The sequence below is a fragment of the Physella acuta genome, unplaced genomic scaffold (genome assembly GCF_028476545.2).
Source record: "Physella acuta isolate Inbredline_101_S28 unplaced genomic scaffold, ASM2847654v3 ptg001047l, whole genome shotgun sequence".
NCBI lineage: Eukaryota > Metazoa > Mollusca > Gastropoda > Physidae > Physella > Physella acuta.
This window is the reverse complement of record NW_026732564.1, coordinates 73,346-98,526: the sequence shown is the minus strand read 5'-3', so window position 1 is coordinate 98,526 and position 25,181 is coordinate 73,346. Positions and strand designations below refer to the sequence as shown.

General features: G+C 37.1%; 1 protein-coding gene across 1 annotated transcript in view; it reads right to left on the bottom strand.

Moving 5' to 3' along the window:
• Window positions 1-20,260: 20,260 nt before the first annotated feature.
• LOC131955013 (dual oxidase 2) overlaps window positions 20,261-25,181 on the bottom strand; it is a 29,628-nt gene continuing 24,707 nt past the window's right edge. The window contains exons 27-34 of the mRNA XM_059318891.1: window positions 25,001-25,050; window positions 24,627-24,729; window positions 24,186-24,364; window positions 23,651-23,880; window positions 22,859-23,020; window positions 21,453-21,608; window positions 20,639-20,767; window positions 20,261-20,433 (exon numbers count right to left, since the gene is read on the bottom strand). Coding sequence (XP_059174874.1) covers window positions 20,311-20,433; window positions 20,639-20,767; window positions 21,453-21,608; window positions 22,859-23,020; window positions 23,651-23,880; window positions 24,186-24,364; window positions 24,627-24,729; window positions 25,001-25,050 — 1,132 coding nt within the window. The 3' untranslated portion in view covers window positions 20,261-20,310. The remainder of the gene's footprint in view (window positions 20,434-20,638; window positions 20,768-21,452; window positions 21,609-22,858; window positions 23,021-23,650; window positions 23,881-24,185; window positions 24,365-24,626; window positions 24,730-25,000; window positions 25,051-25,181) is intronic.

Sequence of the window (25,181 nt, the reverse complement as noted above, 5' to 3'; positions counted from 1 at the left end):
AAGTTTTTCTAATGAGTTTTTCTAAAGTTTATAGAATTAAGAATCACAGGACTTACTACATACAAAGACATCATTGTCAGGAATCTGGGTAAATTGTGTAAAAGCGTTCGAAACACTGTCAAGCACGTCATAAAGAGTTGTATTTTCAATTTCTTGTATTTCTTCTGCAGTGAATAATCTGTGAACATATCAGTTTTATAATTTTAAATCACATTTATTTAGGCCTATGTTTACAAATTTATTCAAATGTCAGGATTTTTAGGACAATAGGTTTAGGCACTAGGTCTATATATATAAATATATAGGCCTATATGTATATATATATATATATATATATATATACATATATATATATATATATATATATATATATATATATATATATATATATATATATATATATATATATATATATATATATATATATATATATAGGCTTTGTCAAGTCTGAGTTAGCCTTTGAGACTGAGAGGAACAAAACAAAGAAAATCTGCCGAATTTGTACCAACAACAATGATTTGCGATAACTGTGGTAAAGATTGCCACTTCAGAAATGGCATGATCAGCTACAACGTCAATAAAAAATAACATCTTAATCTCTGGGTTGAATCCATTGTCTCACTAGACACTTACCCGTTCTTCTCGTTCTCATACCAGAACCTGTCCCCGTGTCTGATCCTCAAAAACTGTTCTAGAATAATTTTTTGAAAGAGAGGCCCAGGGCCGTCGTCTGTGGTCTCCAACAAACCACCAACAAATACATCCAGCTCGTCAGGACTCGGTGTGTTGTTGTATAGCTGTCGCAGATCGCTCAAAATCTAAATCAAACAATATCAAACATCTTTTGATGAATCAAATTCAAACGGAATAATTGACTTATTGACGGTCTATGGGGCAAGTGAAGTAGAGTCCACTTGTTTCTGTGACCTCTGTGAAGAGATAATGTGGTCAGCACTATGCCCAGCCGCCTTTACTTTCCCTAACGTGAGTTAGGTACCCATCAGAGTTGGGTGGACTCAGGGATGATCTACTGTCTTGAACCCGGATTCGAACTTGAGACTACTTGAGACTTACGGGTTAGCAGTCCAGCTCTCTACCGCTAGACCACTCTGTCCCACATGGGCCACGTTAGTAGTATATAAAAAAAACCACTTGAATATGGCCCTGCCAACCATGATAAAAGTAAGCCTACTGCCTTTGGTAGCCTACTTATATTATATATAAGTATGTAAACTAAAAATAGCCCAGCTCTATACTTGGCTCTACCGCTAGACCACTCCGTTCCATAATGTCTTATTGTAAGGCAGACTAGATGATTTATCTTAGTTCGTTTGTAACTTGTTCATGTTTTTTTTAATAGTTTCAAACTAAGTTACAGCTCCGAGTTAACTATTTATAGCATATTTAAAAACTAACATACCTGCGAGTAGTTTGAATTGATATCCTCCCATTTCTGTTTCCTTGGCAACCCGTAAGCCTCCAGTACGTCGTTATAACCCGGAAGTCCCAGATCACGTGCACGTTGAATATTCAAAGCTCCCAGGTCTCGTCTTGACCAATCCAGTGAACCAAAGACGTCCTCTGAACGAGAGGGTTTATATTATCATATTTCATATTCGTCTTTCAGTTTGCATAAAAACATATTATGTTATTTAAATTAGAGCATAAACAAAGCCGAAGACAAACTAAATACACGAGCATCATCATTGATTGAAATCAGCAGTAACTTTTGTAACAATGATAAAATGACACAAGATAAAGAATCGAACGAAATGGAATTTATGTAGAAAACATACTTTTACAAGTGTCCGCCCCCCCCCCCTCCCCGGAAAATCTAATCCACCCCCCCAAAGTATCAAGTGCCTACCCTGGAGAAAAAAGGTCTGGAAGAAACATTGTTACAGACAGGGTAAATTTAACGCGAATTGGAATTTTCTTCTGTTTAACTTAATTGTCTACGTCTACGTGTAGGCCTATACATGCAATTTATTATTGCACATTATAACACACATCACAATTGCCATGTTAGTCTAGGATGAGTAAAGCCAAATAATACCTCTCAAATCCGATACAATGATGTTATCTTCTTTTGTAGATCTGGTATAAATTAATCCTCGGATTAACTCATCCATTCCGTTTTCCACCTCAACTGTCTCCTGTAACATAATTTTTCAAATATTCTCTTTAAAAATATTCTACTGCCACAAGGTATGTGCCACTTCTGTATTGGGGATAGACTTAAGAAACATTGAGTTCTACAATCTTATTCATATCTTCTGTTTTAATGCTAGGTACATTTGTATTAAATGTTTGATGCATATAATTTCAAGATCTTCATGTAGTCTAATGATAACGACATTCTAATCACCCGGTTAAAATATTAACATGAAAGTTTAACAAAATGTATACAAACATGAATTGAAACCAAATGTTGCTTTAAGGTTTTAAATACGATTTCTTATTCTGGTACGACTAGTGTAGTAGTTTAGTCCTTCATACCCTGCCTTTATTGATTTAGCCAGGGTATGGTTATATTTAACACATGTGATTGTTGTATATTAAATATTAACCACGGAATACCGTGATGCTTTACCTCAGGGACCCAGTAGGAGTTACACACCCTGATGCCTTTCACACTCTCCCCCTTGTCTCCCCCTTCAGGCTGGGAAGTAAACTTTGCCCGGACATTGCGAGCGTTTACTAGGCATTGATTTTGATACTGTGTGCTGTAATATTCGGATATAAATACATAAGCTACAATATTGTATTCGAAAATTAAGTTTACTGGTGCTAATAAATAGTGAAAATCCTAAAGTAAGGTTTACAGTGGGAGTTTTGTGTTAAAATGTATAATGGTGCTATCAGGCAAGATGTGCATTAGGTCTATAGGTGCTATCAGACAAGGTGTGCAGTTTGTGTGTGAGTGCTATCAGACAAGGTGTGCAGTTTGTGTGTGAGTGCTATCAGACAAGGTGTGCAGTTTGTGTGTGAGTGCTATCAGACAAGGTGTGCAGTTTGTGTGTGAGTGCTATCAAACAAGATGTGCAGTTTGTGTGTGAGTGCTATCAAACAAGGTGTGCAGTTTGTGTGTGAGTGCTATCAAACAAGGTGTGCAGTTTGTGTGTGAGTCCTATCAAACAAGGTGTGCAGTTTGTGTGTGAGTGATCTCAAACAAGATGTGCTGACCAGAACTTACAAGGTGTAAACAACGGACGGTACCAGAGTGTGACCAAATCTGAAGGCCGCCGCCTGGAACTCTGTGCTGATGCCAGGATGGACGTTAGGGTCATAACCTGGAGATACAACAACAGCAATAAATCTATCCGGCTATACTCTAGTCGCTGAACAATAAAATATTTTGAGACAAGGTAAAAAATTGAATAACATCAACCAGCTTTTAGTTTAACAATTATCGTGTCCTGGCGCCGACCATTGCCCATATGTATTGTCCGAATTTGTTTTCACCTACTCTCCTAGAAACTATGTGCTGGTTCTGTCCATACCTTTGTACTGATTCAGGCCACCGCCCCCATAAGGATACAGACTAGGGAGATCAAACTTCGATCCATTGGCGTAGATCGCCAACCAGCCTGGTAGCCATTCATACATAACAATTTTCTGTGGAGAGACAAACAATTGTAAACATTTTATGAAAAAGTTGAGACGCGTCCTGCAAGGGTTACAAGAAAGATTTGTTACGACTGGAAGTATTTAGAACAACTAGCGCAAAAAAAGATTTGTTACATACATGTACACATCTGGTACTGTGCTATGACCATGTAGACATCTGTTACTGTGCTACACCCCTGATACTACACACCTGATATTGTGCTACACACCTGATACTGTGCTACACACCTGGGACTACACACCTAATACTGTACTACACACCTAATACTGTGCTATGACCTATTTACACACCTGGTACTGTGCTATGACCTATTTACACACCTGGTACTGTGCTATGACCATGTAGACACCTGTTACTGTGCTACACCCCTGATACTACACACCTGGTACTGTGCTACACACCTGGTACTACACACCTGGTACTATGCTACACACCTGGTACTACACACCTGATATTGTGCTACACACCTGGAAATGTGCTACACACCTGATACTACACACCTAATACTGTACTACACACCTAATACTGTGATATGACCTATTTACACACCTGATACTGTGCTACACACCTGTACTGTGCTACACACCTGGTACTGTGCTACACACCTGCTAAAGTGCCTTGACCATGTACACACCTGATATTGTGCTATGACCTATTTACACACCTGATACTGTGCTACACACCTGGTACTGTGCTACTAACCTGGTACTGTGCTACACACCTGGTACTGTGCTATGACCTATTTACACACCTGATACTGTGCTATGACCTATTTACTCACCTGGTACTGTGCTATGACCTATTTACACACCTGATACTGTGCTATGACCTATTTACACACCTGATACTGTGCTATGACCTATTTACACACCTGGTACTGTACTACACACCTAGTACTGTGCTACACACCTGGTACTGTGCTGCACACCTGATATTGTACTACACACCTGGTACTGTGCTATGACCTATTTACACACCTAATACTGTGCTATGACCTATTTACAACCTGGTAATGTGCTATGACATATTTACACACCTGGTACTGTGCTATGACCTATTTACACACCTGGTACTGTGCTATGACCTATTTACACACCTGGTACTGTGCTATGACCTATTTACACACCTGATACTGTGCTATGACCCTCTTCCTGGCACCATTAAACAGCTGCTCGTCACTAAAGTCCGGGTGTCTGGCCTTGAGCTCTCTGGCGATGACGTTGTGGTACCTGAACCACACAACAGCTAATGACGTAATGAACGGGTTCTCGTGGGTCCTCGGGTTCCCAAATCCTGCAAGAAAAAAACTCAACCGTCAGCCGGAGCTTATTTAATTCTTGTTCACCAACTTAGGGGTCGTCCATAAATAGCATTGAACCACTGCCCAAAAGAAAGAATTTCTAGGAAATTCTATGTGAGTCAAATATTCAGGGATTTTGTAAGTGAGTCAAATATTCAGGGACATTGTGCGTGAGAAGAAATTTCTGGGGTCTTGTATTTGAGAGAAATTCAGAGAAAATTGTGTGTGAGAAAAAAATTCTGGGAACTTGTGTATGAGACTAAGGTTCTGGAAACTTGTATACAGTATTAAAGATCTGATACATTATACGTATGAGATTTTCGGGAACATGTTTACGAGATCAAGCTCTTCTTATTAAAATCATATTTAAAAAATCCCTCACGTCTAAACCTGCTGACGGGCCTCATTGTATGGTCTCTTGGTGACGGAGGATTGGCAAACGGCAACCGGATGTCGTTTTTTGCCGGGAAACTTTTCTTGATGTCTTCGTGATCTGCCAGTAGCTCGCCGTTCTTGAAGGACCGGAGGGTGTCTTCAACGGATTTCCCGGCCCCGTAGACCAGGTTCCCGTCTATGTAGGGGGTGATCTCATTTAGCTGAAATGAGGTGTTTGAAAGTAGTATGACGTAGATGACAATAAGATGACGCGATTTTCGATGATAATCAAAAGCGTGGATATGATTGTGAGTAATTAGGTGCAGGATGAATTTTGCGTTTTATTAAATAATAAATTAAATACTTTGGAAACTTTGGCTATCAGACTGGTTTATTTAAAATATAATTCCCTTTCAAACCTGACAGCCTATGAGGCAAGTGAAATAAAGTTCACCTATTTCGGTGGATAGTGTTGTCAGCACCATGCCCAGCTGTGTTTCTTTCAGACTTTTTTTCTCCGGGGTAGGTGGCACTTAAATTTTCGGCGGGTGAGGGGATGGAGGGTGGTGACACTGGCAGACGTTCTTCCAAAGAGATACTTAAAATAAACTCTGATTACCGAGACTTTCGGGTTAACAGTCGTATGCTCTACTATTCAACAATGCCGTCACTCAGAGACCGTCAGTTCTACAACCAAACCAGCTGTAGCTGAATAAAGTTTGTAGAAAACAAAAGATCGAGTTGAAGAGAACGTGTGAGCACCCACGTTACACTGCTGTGTCATGACACACATTTTTGTCTGCTGGACCCCCGACTGGATGATGTGGTTGTCAAGTAGAGCGCAAGATTGCTAGCTTGAAAGTCTTAGTTCGGATCCCGGGCTCGTGAACGTAGGACCCCTGAGCCCTGATGGGTATCTGACTCATGTTATCGAAAGTAAAAGCTACTACACTATCCCTTTATATGTCGAACCACAAAAAAACGTAAACTTTATTTCATTTGCCTCATGGACTTCCAGATTTGAACCCCAGACATACTGAAATCAGATGGACAAGGATAAAGTTGTGGCAGCTGGACCTACTTGTTGTCTCGGGTTATTTGGCGAGTATCCCGTCCTTCCGTCGTAGCGAGACCGCAAGAACGGCAACTCTAGATCGTCCTTGTTGTCTGGGTTGTACTTGTGGTTTTTGGGTACGGGAATGTTGAAGTATTCAATCGGACATCCGGGTCTCTGGGCGTCCATTATTTCCTCAACCAGCTGCTGGCCTGGAATATTCGAATAGAATAATAGAAACTTGATTGTTTTTTAAAATTCACATCAATAAAATTATTCTGTTAATTTATGACATAAATACTCCGTGCATTATGTGGCATGCCGTGCAATGCCATGCCATGCCATGCCACGACACGACACGACGTGACATGACATGACATGACATGACATGACATGACATGACATGACATGACATGACATGACATGACATGACATGACATGACAGGACAGGACAGGACAGGACAGGACAGGACAGGACAGAACAGGACAGGACAGGACAGGACAGGTCAGGACAGGATAGGACAGGGACAGTACAGGACAAATGAAAGCATGTAACATAAAAAAGGAAACAAACTTGATAACTTGGAAGAAAGAAAATTACCAAAGAACACAAGTAAAGCGTTCCTGTTTCTAACTGTGCTGAGATGATTGGTCCCGTTGAAAGCTATCCTGCTGATGTCCAGAGGGTTTGGTCTGTTGGCGCCTGAAGGCTCGTACACGCCATCACTGTAGTTGACGGGGCTACGGCGTAACAGGTGGGTGTCTGACGACGGTAGAGAAACACAACACATTTAGTTAATTTGTTGTAGTATCTTACGAGAAATATCTGACGAGAAATATCTGACGAGGCAACGCAAGGAAAAAAATACATTTGTAAAGGTAAACTGCAACGTTGAATGGTAATTTTATATTGTAGAAACTGGGTGTAGGCCTATATGCTATTTTGTAATATTACATCAAGGAGTTCACGTAGTTTTAATTCAATTAATATGGCTTTATAAACAGTAACAGGTAAGGTTTCTTTCTTTTCTCCGGGGGAGGGGGGAGTGCTCATGAAACTTCCGTGAAAGCGTACGTAAATTTCCCAGGGGAGGGGGAGTACAATGAACTGGCTCAGGGATGGGATCTACTCAAGGTAAAACTAGAAAACAAACTCCCTTTAGCCAACAAGCCCTACACTCTTATGGTATAAAACAAAAGCTACCACTTAATAAATTCACCAATAAATCAACACCACAACTAAAAAAAACACAATTGGCTTAAATGGTTACCCTTCCAGCAACTCACCAATGGCCCCCCAGTCAGGGTGCAGTAGATTGTTGTACTCACCAATGGCCCCCCAGTCAGGGTGCAGTAGATTGTTGTACTCACCAATAGCCCCCCAGTCAGGGTGCAGTAGATTGTTGTACTCACCAATGGCCCCCCAGTCAGGGTGCAGTAGATTGTTGTACTCACCAATAGCCCCCCAGTCAGGGTGCAGTAGATTGTTGTACTCACCAATAGCCCCCCAGTCAGGGTGCAGTAGATTGTTGTACTCACCAATGGCCCCCCAGTCAGGGTGCAGTAGATTGTTGTACTCACCAATGGCCCCCCAGTCAGGGTGCAGTAGATTGTTGTACTCACCAATGGCCCCCCAGTCAGGGTGCAGTAGATTGTTGTACTCACCAATGGCCCCCCAGTCAGGGTGCAGTAGATTGTTGTACTCACCAATGGCCCCCCAGTCAGGGTGCAGTAGATTGTTGTACTCACCAATAGCCCCCCAGTCAGGGTGCAGTAGATTGTTGTACTCACCAATAGCCCCCCAGTCAGGGTGCAGTAGATTGTTGTACTCACCAATGGCCCCCCAGTCAGGGTGCAGTAGATTGTTGTACTCACCAATGGCCCCCCAGTCAGGGTGCAGTAGATTGTTGTACTCACCAATGGCCCCCCAGTCAGGGTGCAGTAGATTGTTGTACTCACCAATAGCCCCCCAGTCAGGGTGCAGTAGATTGTTGTACTCACCAATGGCCCCCCAGTCAGGGTGCAGTAGATTGTTGTACTCACCAATGGCCCCCCAGTCAGGGTGCAGTAGATTGTTGTACTCACCAATGGCCCCCCAGTCAGGGTGCAGTAGATTGTTGTACTCACCAATGGCCCCCCCAGTCAGGGTGCAGTAGATTGTTGTACTCACCAATAGCCCCCCAGTCAGGGTGCAGTAGATTGTTGTACTCACCAATGGCCCCCCAGTCAGGGTGCAGTAGATTGTTGTACTCACCAATGGCCCCCCAGTCAGGGTGCAGTAGATTGTTGTACTCACCAATGGCCCCCCAGTCAGGGTGCAGTAGATTGTTGTACTCACCAATGGCCCCCCAGTCAGGGTGCAGTAGATTGTTGTACTCACCAATAGCCCCCCAGTCAGGGTGCAGTAGATTGTTGTACCAACCATCACTGGGGTGACGCTCCACCTCCTCACACCTCAGGGCTGACAACACTGTAAAAATTAACCACTGTGTTGTACAACAGAGTTGGAAGAGATCAAACTTACTTCTTTTATAGAGATCTCATATAGCCAACGTGTTAAATCAAATACCTTAAGGCAGATATATATATATATATATATATATATATATATATATATATATATATATATATATATATATATATATATATATATATATAAGCATTAACCTACCTGTGGACGCAAGCATAAAGACCTCCAGTAGCAACATCATGTTACTATTGTTGGTGGGCTGACCATATAAAGATACCAGGAATATTTTTGTTGTATAACACCTAGCTATATTCGTGTATAAATATAAATGCTATTTGATGTAAAAAGTTCCGAAACAATTCCAAATTTATATTTTGCAGCTAAACGCAGAAAAAAGTAGTATAAATATATACTGTGATTTCTTTTATAGTTCTCTTTTGAGAAGTAGTAAAGGGAAGTAATGCAGTGATATATTTTAAAAATTATTATTCACACACAATTTCTTATTATACCCGCCTAGACTTGTGATAGTTTTACCTGAGTTTACAACAAAAAGACCACTTTATATAAATCTCAACCACCCAGTATTGTGCAATTATAACCTCCAGACACTACCATGCCTTTAAATACTCAGGTAACGATAAAGAACAAGGTAAATACCCAAAACAACTTCCCGGTGTCACCCTGTTCCCAGGTACTTCGTGTCTACTAGATGTACCAGGTATTCCTTGAACCCGCCAAATATAAACTTCAAATACCCAAAACCTCGTTAAATCTCCCCAACCCCACCACCCTGAGCATAAATCAGACACTCATTTATGTAAAGTGACATTTTATATTCACGAATAAACTAACTTAAAATTAGAAACATGTTTTTCTTGTCTATGGTGTCCCCACCCCACCCCGACCGACTTGCTATTGTTACAAATTTGTTCTCGAAGGTAAGTATGTAGATCGTGATGATGACAAAAAAGCAAGAAATCTTTAACAGGATATCTGAAGCACTTTTCTTTGAAAGAAGAAATTTTAAGCTGTAAATGTTTTGCGAACGTGATTCCTTAATCTTACACAACCAGGAAGCTAAACCATTATATATATACTAGCTGCATCCCTTGATCCGCCACGGTAACTATTTTTTAAATGTACCAACTTGGGAACAGAACAAAACTAAACACAACATAAACGAACGCAAAAAAAAAAAAAAAAAAAAAAAAAAAAAAAAAAAAAAAAAAAACGAAAAAACAAACACAACACTCATAACATAAACACAATTTAAATGCAATCATAAAGGCATATTGCTCACAGTCTAGCCCGTAGCGCCAAATCGCGCCCTTTCCAGTGATTTGCACCCCCCTCAAACTTTCGATTTGCACCCCTCCCCCCCCCCCCCGCCCTAAAACTTTCGATTTCCACCCCCCCCCTCGCAAATTTTTTCCAAATTTTCGGCACCCGGGGACATATGCCCCCCCCCCCCCCCCATCGCAACGCCTCTCCTATAAAACCCCTAGCTTGTCCGCAAACCGACAGAATAATAATTAGAAAACAGTATAAATAATAGGCAGTATTTAGGCAGTATAAATAATAGGCAGTACCGTAGAAAAATCAAATTAATTTAACTCTTTTCTAATTTTGACAAAAGAGGTAATTTAAAAATACATTAAACTCACGCTAATAAAAAATGTGAATGCAAATATACGGTCGTCATAGAAGGAATTAGTGTTGCAATAATATAATTAGCAAAATGTGAATGCAAATTATCCGGATGTGTAAGAGTAAATTATTGTTAGAAAATTATAATTAGCATGGATTGATAAAAGGCAATCTTTTATTTATTTTATTCACTGAATGTAGGCCCTACTGTTTATTACTTATAATTTTTAATCAGCTATTCAGCACTATTATAGACGCGTCATCACGTTCATCAGGTGCGCAATGGTTTTAGTTATGAAACTCTATTGTAAATTTTTAAAATTTAAAGTACTGGAAAAAAAATGCGTGAATGGATAAAGTGAAATATTGTAGGTAAAACACGGATATTATAGATACTGCCTATTATTTATACAGTTTTCTAATTATTATTCTATCTTTCGGGTTTTATAGGAGAGGCGTAGCGAGGGGGGGGGGGGCATATGTCCCCGGGTGCCGACCTTAGGGGGCGCCAAAGTGGGTTGGAAAAAATTGCGCGAGGGGGGGGTGGAAATCGAAAGTTTTAGGGCGGGGGGACAGGGGTGCAAATCGAAAGTTTGAGGGGGGTGCAAATCACCGGAAAGGGTGCGATTTGGCGCTACGGGCTAGACTGTGAGCAATATGCCTTTATGATTGTATTTAAATTGTGTTTATGTTATGAGTGTTGTGTTTGTTTTTTCGTTTTTTTTTTCTTTGCGTTCGTTTGTGTTGTATTTAGTTTTGTTCTGTTCCCAACTTGGTACATTTAAAAAAGATTTACCGTGTGTTGTGGTTGTGGTTGTTTTGTGGTTGTGTTGTGGGTGTTTTGTGGTTGTGTTGTGGTTGTTTTGTGGTTGTGTTGTGGGTGTTTTGTGGTTGTGTTGTGGGTGTTTTGTGGTTGTGTTGTGGTTGTGGTTGTGTTTTGTTTGTGTTTGTGATGTGTTTTTGTTTGTTTTGTTCTGTTCCAAAGTTGGTATATTTTAAAAAGATTTACCGTGGCGGAGCACGGGATGCAGCTAGTATATATATATATATAATGTTTCATATTTGCCCAGTCAAATGAACCAAACTAGAATGGTAAAATAAAGACAGACAGCAACAGACAGACAAACAAATAATGCCTTAGATAAACACAGAGAAGGGTGATAATCGGCATAGAAAGTTACATAAAAATCCAGACATTCATAGACATACACCCATAGGCCAACATTACAAACATTCACAGATAGCCGATACATCCTTCGGCCAACATAAACATTTAAGCCAAAATAGAAAAAACATTGGTAGACATACACCCAAAAGCCAACATAGCCAAAAATGCATTGACATATACCCATAGATAATAATATACAAACATTCAACATAGTAATAATTAACATATCCGAGGTTTATTGGGATCATATTTCTTGCTGTTTTTTTCGTATAGGCTACATTAATATACAGTATACATCATAATTGTAAATATTTTGCAACCCTTCTTTTACCTCGTAGTTACACTTCATCTATTTTCATTAACTAGTTTACGTTTATGGCATGCCTGCAAGAGAACTACACATAAAAGTGCAATCAAAAGCTTTAACTTTACCATCGTCTTTACCCAGCCTTCTATTGCATCTATTTTTAACCACTCTATAGCCTACACCGAAAAACTTCGATAGGCTAGTTCAGCTGTTGGCTCATCTTCAACACTGAGGGATGGGACAGTTCAAACGCCTCATTAAAATACACACGTATAGAGTGTAAAACACAGAGTAAATCCACCCTATAGACGTATTTATCAGACCGTGGCCTATCTGTCGGGTTAGACTGTTTGACTTCTTTGTAACTTGGAGCTCTTTTTTTTCAGCGCTTGAACTTACAGATACTTACGGCTATGTCCATAAATAATTTCAATTTTAATATATGGTACAGGTTGATAACACCCTAACCTAAAGGCACAATGAGATATAGCACAAAAACGGATAGGCATTTGATAGCTTGTATGTTTGACCCCCCCCCCACACACACACAAACACAAACACATACACGACATCAATTGCTGACACTAGATACACAACCACCGCTACTGTTTTAATGTCCAACTATGTAGTATATCATGTTGAAGATGGTTCCATGGATGCTACATTTTAATCAAAACTACGCTAGGTTTACTGGACGTATTTTTTCTACTGCTACAAAACTCACTCGTAAATCAGCTCTAAATTTTAATCATAGACCCACAGTTTTTGTGCAAATCGTACTCAGTCTGCTTACATCAGGTGTTGTACAGAATGCCGCGTTTATTGATTCGAACTTTTATAATAGATATTTTAGATAGAGGAGACTTGCCTCAGGGAGGAAGGTAATTTCGCATTTCGACGTCAAACCTTTATAAAGTGCTCAAATTCACAACGATATAAATAAACACAGAAAGGAAGTTCTAAAGTTGATTTTTTTACACTCTCCACGTCACATATAAATAAAAAGTGGATTTTCCATTTTAATCCATAAAATAAAAAAATAAAAACCCCAATCTACAGGTGAGACTCTATAACCTTAAGTGCATGTTTTAATAGCATGCAATAAAAGCCACTTAAAGATAGAGGCGAGTTTGTTGTACGATTTTCCCCAGCGAATTGGAGCAGATATCCGTTCACTTCAAAGATACGTCATCTCACTTCCGCCTGTCATTATCTAACGGCTGGTAACACAAGTAGACAAATGAAGACCTCAGTGCTAAAAGTGCCCAAGTCATAAAATAAATATTTTGAGATAAAAGAATTAACTCATTTAAATTAGCTGAAAAAGTTGTTGCGGGTCGGTGTGGTCGGGTCAATAAAGATCAGGGTTGCCAAACCGAAAAGTTCAAAAATTCGATAGCTGGGGATATCAACCGTTCTATGAGAGAAAACTACAGAATCTAACAAAAGATGCATTGCAAACTGTTCTTTGATGAACAAAACCGGAAGAAAAGTAGGCCGGAGTCGGTGGCAGTTGGCCATGTTGGGCAATTTTATAATTTAAAAAAACTAAGCAGAGGTAGATGAAGAATACGATCTTGGTTCAGCATGTCTACTTTAGAGATGAACTTAAATACTTCTAACTTCAACATTATATTTGATACCAGACGAAGGGTAACATGTGTAGGTTTCTTGACGTCAGTGTTTCTTCCAGACTTTTTTCTCCGGGGGGGGGGGGGCACTTGAAATTTTCGGGGGGGGGGGGGGGGCGGTAAACTTTCTTCGGGGGGGGGGGGGGGGGGCGGACACTGTTAAAAGTATATATTTTCTATATAAATTATATAAATTTCATTTCGTTCGGGGGGGGGGGGGCGGTAAAAAGAGATGCCTGGAAGAAACTCTGCTTGACGTCTGGTTACATGTGTAGGTTTCTTGACGTCTGGTTACATGTGTAGGTTTCTTGACGTCTGGTTACATGTGTAGGTTTCTTGACGTCTGGTTACATGTGTAGGTTTCTTGACGTCTGGTTACATGTGTAGGTTTCTTGACGTCTGGTTACATGTGTAGGTTTCTTGACGTCTGGTTACATGTGCAGGTTTCTTGACGTCTGGTTACATGTGTAGGTTTCTTGACGTCTGGTTACATGTGTAGGTTTCTTGACGTCTGGTTACATGTGCAGGTTTCTTGACGTCTGGTTACATGTGTAGGTTTCTTGACGTCTGGTTACATGTGTAGGTTTCTTGACGTCTGGTTACATGTGCAGGTTTCTTGACGTCTGGTTACACGAGTAGGTTTCTTGACGTCTGGTTACATGTGCAGGTTTCTTGACGTCTGGTTACATGTGTAGGTTTCTTGACGTCTGGTTACATGTGTAGGTTTCTTGACGTCTGGTTACATGTGCAGGTTTCTTGACGTCTGGTTACACGTGTAGGTAGGTTTCTTGACGTCTGGTTACATGTGTAGGTTTCTTGACGTCTGGTTACATGTGTAGGTTTCTTGACGTCTGGTTACATGTGCAGGTTTCTTGACGTCTGGTTACACGTGTAGGTTTCTTGACGTCTGGTTACATGTGTAGGTTTCTTGACGTCTGGTTACATGTGCAGGTTTCTTGACGTCTGGTTACACGTGTAGGTAGGTTTTTTGACGTCTGGTTACATGTGCAGGTTTCTTGACGTCTGGTTACATGTGCAGGTTTCTTGACGTCTGGCTACATGTGTAGGTTTCTTGACGTCTGGTTACATGTGTAGGTTTCTTGACGTCTTACATGTGCAGGTTTCTTGACGTCTGGTTACATGTGTAGGTTTCTTGACGTCTGGTTACATGTGTAGGTTTCTTGACGTCTGGTTACATGTGTAGGTTTCTTGACGTCTGGTTACATGCGTAGGTTTTTTGACGTCTGGTTACATGTGCAGGTTTCTTGACGTCTGGCTACATGTGTAGGTAGGTTTCTTGACGTCTGGTTACACGTGTAGGTAGGTTTCTTGACGTCTGGTTACATGTGTAGGTTTCTTGACGTCTGGCTACATGTGTAGGTTTCTTGACGTCTGGTTACATGTGCAGGTTTCTTGACGTCTGGTTACACGTGTAGGTAGGTTTCTTGACGTCTGGTTACATGTGCAGGTTTCTTGACGTCTGGTTACACGTGTAGGTAGGTTTCTTGACGTCTGGTTACATGTGCAGGTTTCTTGACGTCTGGTTACATGTGTAGGTTTCTTGACGTCTGGTTACATGTGCAGGTTTCTTGACGTCTGGTTACATGTGTAGGTTTCTTGACGTCTTACATGTGTAGGTTTCTTGACGTCTGGTTACATGTGTAGGTTTCTTGACGTCTGGTTACATGTGCAGGTTTCTTGACGTCTGGTTACACGTGTAGGTAGGTTTCTTGACGTCTGGTTACATGTGCAGGTTTCTTGACGTCTGGTTACATGTGTAGGTTTTTTGACGTCTGGTTACATGTGCAGGTTTCTTGACGTCTGGTTACATGCGTAGGTTTCTTGACGTCTGGTTACACGAGTAGGTTTCTTGACGTCTGGTTACACGAGTAGGTTTCTTGACGTCTGGTTACATGTGTAGGTTTCTTGACGTCTGGTTACATGTGTAGGTTTCTTGACGTCTGGTTACATGTGTAGGTTTCTCGACGTCTGGTTACATGTGTAGGTTTCTCGACATCTGCCATTTCGCTTAGACAGAGAGGTTTCCATAGAAACGCAAATTTGTTTTTGCTAAACTTTAACCCCTTCCGTATGTAAAATCCATAAAAAATTATAAATTCCGTTACAAAATCCATAACCCAACGATGACTTTACCATTGAAACATACAGGCTTCCATCTAATAATTATTGTTTTTGTCAAAACTTGAAATTTTCATAATTTTATGTTTTAATCGTATCAATTTTCTTTATCCACGCCTAACTTCCTCACATTGAACACAGTAACAAAAATGTGAACCGTTAGGTACTAGATGTGATAGGGTGAACGTGATGATTTAGGAAAAAGTAATAACATTTCAAGCAACCTAAGTTTACATTTATAAATATATTTTCATGTTTTAAAAACAAAATTAACCGAAATAGACATTTTACATTTTCTAGGTGGATAAATATAACTTTATAGGACATGCACTTATAATCAGGATGATGTTTATTTGAAGTAAAAAAATAAACTTGGGTAGCTTGTAAAATAAGATTATAAAGTAAATAGATTTGAATTGATTCGCTTTAAACAAATCCGGTTAGATTAATCAGAAATAAATGAACAGTACATCCTGTTATAAGGGCGATGCTGTGAAAAAAGAACAAACAAAAACAGGTGTTTTGTTTACATAGTGATGATTCTAGTGAGGGGAGGGGTGGGGGAGATGTCACAGATTTAGTTCCTGGTCTTAAACAGGGTAGACATGACTCGAGGCAGTGGCGTAACATCCCTGTAACAAACAGTTTCTTCCAGGCATCTCTTATATGTTTTCTATATAATTTCCATTTTGTTGGGGGGGGGGGGCTAAGTCGAAATGGAATTTATATAGAAAACACACTTTTACCAGTGTCCGCCCCCCCCCCCCCCTCCCGGGAAAATATTAAATGCCCCCCTCCCCCCCGGAGAAAAAAGTCTGGAAGAAAACTGGTAACAAAGGTGGACACAGGGACCCCGAGCTATTTTAATAAATAGTTTCTTTTTTTTTCCAATAAAAAATCTCATGAAATTATTGATTATTAGTACATTGATGAAGCCTATTTGTTGTTAAACAGACATCTTTAATACTGTAATGAGCACCTAGTTAAGCAAGATCTGCTTGTTAACTTCAATTAAAGTTCTATTGATGTTTCAGAAAGGCTATGGCCATTTAAAAAAAATATTTTAGATCTAACTTTATAGGATTGTGTTCCAATATGTGAAATTTAAAAAAAAAATCAACATAGTAGCTTTACGTGACTTATTAGAACAATTAAGAGCGTATTTATTTTTGCAACAATTCAGTTTCTATCAACTGAAGTCAAGGGTTCAATGTATAGCTAATACTACATGTAACATGTTTTGTTAGTGATTGTTACGTCCCTTGTATTATGTATAATGTGGTTGCGTCCCTTGAAGAAAAAAAAGGTGTTTTGTTTACATAGTGATGATTGTAGTGAGGGGAGACGTCACAAATTTAGTTCCTGGTCTTAAACATGGTAGACATGACTCGAGGCAGTGGCTATAAATGCATACACATAATCAGCTAGTCAAATCTTGTTGACAGAGATCGTACAAGTGATAGTGCGATCGAATGAACGCACACATATTACTATTACACATTAAAACTTTATGGAAATTCCGCCTATTTGTATAGATTGTATTCAAGTAACAAATATTGAGTAATTTATTGTTTAAGACTTTGAAGCTACATTTATTCAATCATTCAATCATGTACAGGTGTATGTACATTTACATTGACGACTTTCATTTTCATGGAGTTTTTAATAAAACAAGTTAATTAAAAAGTCTAGTGACATTTAAGCGCAATTTCCTTATGTTATCTAAAAATAGCTCTGTCGTAGCGTAAATCAAGAGCAGGGTTAGTAAGACCATTGGTTAAAATACATGTTTTATTTACAATAGAGTTACATGACTAAAAACCATTGCGCGCCTAGCTACTGAACGTGATGACGCAGCCATTGAACGTGATGGCGTAGCTATTGAACGTGATGACGCGTGTGGTGTGGTTGGAAAAAATGCCTACTAATTCGGTCAAAATTTTAATTAATTCAAAAAAATTTTTGTGACCGAACGAAAGGATATTTTTGAAAACTTTCTTCGGCAATATTGTTCTAAATTATGGCAGGAATCGATTGGTACATGTTTCAAGTCGCTAAGTGGGCTAGTAGCCGAGATATGGGCCAAAAACTTCATTTTTTCGAGGTTTTTTGGCTTTTCCGGGAAATCCATGAAAGAAACCCGGAATTTTTATGGCCTATGCTCATCCTCGTAACTTGCTTAACATAATTGCTTTTGGAACTAGTCCTCGATATTGCTTCGTTGAGGAGGAGATACGACTTAAAGCTGCGGACACACATTCATACATTCATCCATCCATCCATCCATTCATCCATCCAGAAATGACGGGTTAATAAACGCAATTCTCCAGAATGGAAATTGCGCTAAAAAATGTTTGCAAGAGTGGGATAAGAACGGTAACTGTAAATAAGTTGACAATATGAAGACATAAATAACTGGAGTTATCGTTACTTCGAAGTTTTGAGTTATGACGCGAACATCACAAAAACTAACCTCACATACTAGAGTTTAGATGTCTAGATCTAGATCTAAATAAAATTACTAGATCTAGGAAGAAAATGTGATCTGTCATGTGTTCTGGAATTAAAGAGGGTAGTTCAGAAGGGCACAAGCGGCTGCAAACAAACATTGAATCTTATTTTTTCAAACTTGAAATAATTAATTTTAATATGTAAATGTTAATTTTCAGAAAATGATTAAAATTTAAAATGTATTTATTTTGAACACAAAACTCATCGTTTTGATTAAAAAAAGGATAACATTATCTAAACAAATGACCTCAAATAAAAATCAAAAACGAAAATTCAGAGTAAAGAAAAAAGAAAACATTATTTTTATGTGCAAAAGATGGTTTAACATTTAAATTGAAATATTTTTGCAAATGGGTAATCTATCGTTTTGGGTACGTAAAATCGCCCGCGGCTTTTAATGTACGAAAACGTTACCACATTGTCAAGGCTTTAATAGAAGTATATTGTGATATGTTTGTGTCAAATATTATAGATAAATGAATAATAAACCTAAATCAATGGCTAAATAATATATCGATATAGGCCAGAAATTAACTTTAAACAGCAGTATCTGATAGCAAGATTTGCTATATAAACAGCAGCCATTTGTAAAATAGAGTGGCTTCCCCCTGAATCTTGCGCTATAAGCTTATAAAAATAAAACTTAAACAAGATGGTTGCTATAGTAAATGAGCATGGTTGCATCTGTTGGAAACACAGTTTCTTCCTTGAATCTCTTCGGCATTGCCCCCCCCCCCCCCCCGGAAATTTTTTTTCCGCCCCCCCCCCCGAACGAAATGAAATTTATATAATTTATATAGAAAATATATACTTTTAACAGTGTCCGTCCCCCCGAAGAAAGTCTACCGCCCCCCAAAAATTTCAAGTGCCCCCCTGAAGAAAAAAGTCTGGAAGAAACACTGGTTGGAAACATGGCTAGTCTTCATTTATTACGGAAAAGTTTTAATTCAATTATTTAAAAACAGGTACATAAATGAAACAAGGAAACATTTTTGTATTTTAAAAATCATAAAATGTGAAATAATTATTAAAATTTAACGAGTCACCTGTTTTTCACATTACAAGTTGCGGGCGATTTTACGTACCCAAAACGATAGATTACCTGAAAATGTTTATGTTCTGAAATGATGATTTTCTGATTCTTTTTGGTCTAATATTTTAATAAATTTATGTAATGTTCATTACGATCACATTGTAGAAAAACATGGTTTGATGTAATAACTGAATACAAACAATAAGTCAACATTCAAACACAAAATTATTGCAGGAAAAAATTATTTCTTACGAACTCCAACAAAATTAAACCTTGTCTTCTAGCTATTCTGAAACTATTTGCAGACTGCCTTTGCTAAAAACTTTATATGGATTGACTACACAATTATCATGTGATGAATCCTAAACTAAAATTATTAAATCTATATTTGTGTTACAAGATTAGCATTTTAAAATATATAATAAGAAAATGAAATAATTTTCTCACTGGTAATGTTAAAATTAAAAACAATTATGAAAGGTAAATAAACAGTTGAAAAAATTATGATGTAAAATCACATGTTTAATAAAATATGTAACTTACATAATAAAAATTCTAAAACACAAAGCAAAACAAAATAATGTGACAAATAGTCCAAACATTTGTGTGTTGTCTACAATCTAGCAGTGGGATGAGTATTATACTTGTTTAATATTTAATATGTAACTGGCATTATAATTTTTAGAACACAAACTAAAAGTAAAAAAAACTTAAATTTTCATAAAATATTTGTAAAATATTGGAGTAGCTTTAAAAACACCCTTTCCAAAATATCCTATGTATTAAGTCTTTCAAATAATTAATTAAATATAGATATACAATGTTTTATAAGATCAAACTTAAAAAGTATGTATTTAAAGCCATGTTATAAAACTAGGCCTCATTTTGTAAACAATACGAATTTTGAGTTTTAAAAGAACTGAATAAGAGTTTTGCAATCAAAATATGAAATTCAAACACAAAATTATACTAAAAATTATTTTTAACCAGATCTCTATTGCTGTGTAGGTCTACTTTGAAAACATTGTAACCAATCAGATTTTAAAAATTTTCAAAGTAGTGGATCAGTGAAGGGCCGGTGTAGGAGTTGTTTTCAGTGCAAGCTTGCTGGACATTTCTTGTCATAGAAGGAGGGCCACAGCTAAAGACACCTATCTGGTGGACCTGTAGGAACATTTATACATTTAGGAAAATACTAAACATGACAGAATTCAAAAAGAAAATCTTGTTTTAGGAGATTCATTTATAAAATGTCACTCAAAACTTTATTTTTATTTTAGAAATATTCAAATATGTTTTGAGTTTATTATTTATTATTTATAATGTACACTAATTTATGAGTTTAAGATATCAGTTTTTGAACACTTACATTTTTATGCACAAATTTGATGGCTTCAAAAAAGTCTTGAAACTTTGGACGGCCAAAATGTGTTTTTGCTCTAAGACCAGTAAACATACTCACACCAGCAATTTTCTGGAAGTGACGCTCACATATATACTAGGGGAAAAAGAATTAAAAACCATAAACTATTACTTACAAAAAATAGAGGTACAAAACATATTTATTGCAAACAATAAAATGCTTAATTACACAAAATACAGGGGTCGGCGTGGTCGAGTAGCTCATGGTTGCTAAGCCGAAAAGTCTCGAGTTCGAACCCTCGGGCAGATGAGGCTCGTTAGCTGGGGACAGGCACTCTTCTAGGAGAGACAACTCCAAAATTAAAACAACTGCTGCCTTGTAGTTTGTTCTTGGTTGGACAAAGGCTATTGAAGCAAATCCAAAAAGAAAAGCAGGCTGAAATCGGAGTCAATGGCCTCAATGGCGCATAATCAGTTGACACGTAACGCTTAATTGTGTTGGAGGCGTGGTTGAGTCGGCAAAAAGCTCATGGATGATAAATTCGAACAAAGTCTCGAGTTCAAACCCACTGGCAGATAAATCTCAATCCCCTTCAACACTAATAATTAAGAACGAAGAAGAAGAAGACACAAAATACTCAATAATATTAGGTATATTAAAATTAATAAAAAAATATTTTAAAAAATCTAGATTTTAACAATTAACTTTTTTGTTAACACTCTGTTCACTTTAATAATAATAAAGGAATAAGGACGAAAGTTTATCAGGTAATTTTATCGTAACTGTAGTGCTAAATTAAGTGACCATTAAGTCAACCCACCAACATAGTGGTCCTAAGGTCAAACTTTTCCTTGAGCTGTGTGATACAGATCTGGACATCAACAAATCCTTGAGTGTCTGCAGCCTCAACTTGTCTGATGATCTCAGTCATCCACTCAAAACTCTGCTGGGTTCTTGTCACCCACACAAAGTACACCTTTTGTTTTTATAAAGACAACACGATAAATAATTAACTGTATGATCTCAGTCATCCACACAAAGTACACCTTTTGTTTTTATAAAGACAACACAATAAATAATTAACTGCATGATCTCTGTCATCCACTCAAAACTCTGCTGGGTTCTTGTCACCCACACAAAGTACACCTTTTGTTTTTATAAAGACAACACGATAAATAATTAACTGTATGATCTCAGTCATCCACACAAAGTACACCTTTTGTTTTTATAAAGACAACACAATAAATAATTAACTGTATGATCTCTGTCATCCACTCAAAGTACACCTTTTGTTTTTATAAAGACAACACAATAAATAATTAACTGCTTGATCTTGTCACCCACACAAAGTACACCTTTTGTTTTTATAAAGACAACACAATAAATAATTAATTGCATGATTTTGTCACCCACACAAAGTACACCTTTTGTTTTTATAAAGACAACACAATCAATAATTAACTGCATGATCTCTGTCATCCACACAAAGTACACCTTTTGTTTTTATAAAGACAACACAATAAATAATTAACTGCATGATCTCGTCACCCACACAAAGTACACCTTTTGTTTTTATAAAGACAACACAATAAATAATTAAAGTACGATCTCAGTCGTTCATTCAAAACTCTGCAGTTCTCAAGATGAATATACTTGTTTATAAATAATTATAATTATTTTTGTTACACATCAAAGGGAATAGGTAATATATATTTTCTTAAAGTGAAGTAAAATTCATTTCTAATTGTGGCTAAACAATGTTTTCTTATAAAATTGTTGCCATCCTTGCCAAATATTCTGCAGACCATTGAATATATACAAAATAAACTAAACTTGATAAAAAGAGAGACTGGAAACTACATGATGTAGACCTAACTTATCCTTTCAATGTGTGTTTTTGTTCTACATCTTTAAGAAGTGAAACTCCGAATGTGTTGGTTTACTACAGCCATAGTTTTATTGGTGCAAATGTTGATTTCACAAAATTGTGTGCTTTCTGCAGATGTCAATAAGCATTGGTCACAATTTCCTAAGGTTTTAAACTCCCAATGGTCATTTATGTCCCTAGGTGTGTTTGTGTCACTATGTGTGTTTGTGTACTACACACTTGTAGTGTTTGGCAAACTACTAAAAATAAATTGAAAAACCTTTAGCTTTCACTGTTATTTTATATAATATTGAACACTGAAAACATGTTTGTTTAAAAATATAATCATGACTCCCCACCTTCTGACATGGTATCCTGGTGCTGACATCCTTGGCTCTATGAGCAATGTCTTTAAGGATGGAGGCAAAAGGTGTGACTCCAATTCCTCCACCCACCAACACAGAGACAGGAAATCTAAACCAGTCTTGGTGGCTTTCACCAAATGGTCCATCTATATAAGCCTAACAATAGACAATCATGGATGTTCATTTATTCAATTAAAACAGTTGAAATATTTTAAATTCAACATGTGGGTACTTCAGAATGGATGAGAAATACTCTTTTGATGCTAACATTTATTCACATAAATATCAAATGATTAAATAAATTAAATAAGGAATTGTTTTTTGCTAAAGTCGTTGCCTTCAAATGGAATCACACTCATGCTTGTGTGTGTGTTGGGGTTAAGATTCTGTGACAATGTATAAGGAGCAGGTGGGGGTCAAAATGTGAAGACACACTTTTGTATTTTAAAAATGTATTCTTAAAAACTAAATTTTAGCAGTTATTAAGCATTTTTAAAAGAGTTTTTTTTTCCATATATTGCAATAGAAATGGATAAGTCAATATTGACTGAGTTCACTAAATGTGTTAGAAAGACAACAAAGTTTTAAAATAAAAAAAAAATTTGCAATTTTCAGCCAACGTGTCTTCAATTTAAGTTTGGGGTTAGGGGAGGTAAAAATTGAAATAGGAAGATGTCATTGAAGATTAATGCTTAACTATAAAATTAAATGTTTTAGATTAAACTGTTTTTTTTAAAATGTACATTCAATTTTAAAATTTGCAGTTGAAAGTAAAAAAAATGTTACCTTAGGAAAGCTGACTTTATTAGGATTGTTAGGATCAAACAACTGCCTTAAATTATTGGTCCATGGTCCAACAGCTCTTATATGTAAGCTGATGTTTTTTTCATGTGGGGCGGATGTCAGTGTGAAGGGGTGGTACTCTCCCTTGCCTAGCTGTGGAATGGCTATCCTGACCCATTGCCCAGACTGGTAGTTGAAGCCCAGGGGTCTCTTGATTATTATATTTATCACACCTGGTACAGAATACAGATACAAATATTGTTTAAACTTAGTTTTAGATTATATATATATATATATATATATATATATATATATATATATATATATATATATATATATATAAATTCATGACTTAGTTAGATTTAATAGTTTATAAAATGTCTTGAAAATCCATTTATATAAAGTTTAAAATTAAATAAGAATTAAAATATTTAGTTCAACATGTTATCATGAAAGTATTTTATTGCATGATATCATAAACACATCTCATTGTTTCTGTATTGTTAAACTGAGTTAAGGCCACAAGACAAGGACATACCCGATGGAAGTAGAACTGCCTTGTGGATGGGCAGAAGAACTTTGTTTCTGCTGACTGATACCAGCTTGTCTAAGACAAATAGAACCATTGGCCCAAGGAAATAATTTGGCCAAAGTGGTACTTGTACCAGACGAGCATGGCCGTGAAGAAATAGCAGGATGTAGATCAAAATATATAAGCTGCAAAATAGATAACCTATATCACATAGAATCATTGTTCATCTTTCACTGGTATTATATATAAAAATATTGTTTGGTATTAAAATTATATTTTACAAAATACAATAATGGTTTTTAATATGATCCAATTTTTAGAGAACTGACTTGATTAACTTTTTAAAAAAAATAAGTCCATGCACAAAATTTTAATTTTAAACATTGCATAAATTACTTAAATTAAAAGCTTATATAATGCAATATTTAAAGAAAATTGATCATTTACTTATGTGTTGCACTGAAATACTTGAAGACATTCCGTCTGGCATATGGCATGGCAAAAACATACATCACAACAATTACAAAAACCAAGGCAATGCCTGTTACACCTGGGACAGCAAGATACATTTTTGTTAGTCAATTACATCTCAAAATAAACATGTCTGTGATGTAAATTTTAAATCTAAATTTAAAAAAACTCAGTAATTCACATTCTTTAAATATTGACTTCAGTAAACAGCTTCTTGAATAGAAAAGGCAAAATTAATTGTACAAATACAATGCTTGCAATATTAAACAATAATTCTGTTGAAATGAAATTAATGCCTAAAACTTTAATCAATATAAATAGCAAGTTTTGCACAATTTTAATTAATTTACCAGTTATAGTTTGATATGTCCAGTACTGGAAACTTGCCAACACGTGTGTTCTAAATAATTATTGCAAACAACATTTAGCACAAAGTTTAGGATAATTAATATAATAATTTATTTTTACTTAGAAATAACAAAGATGCCATAAAGTTATTAGATAATGTTTTTTCTAGTGTCAAAAATATAA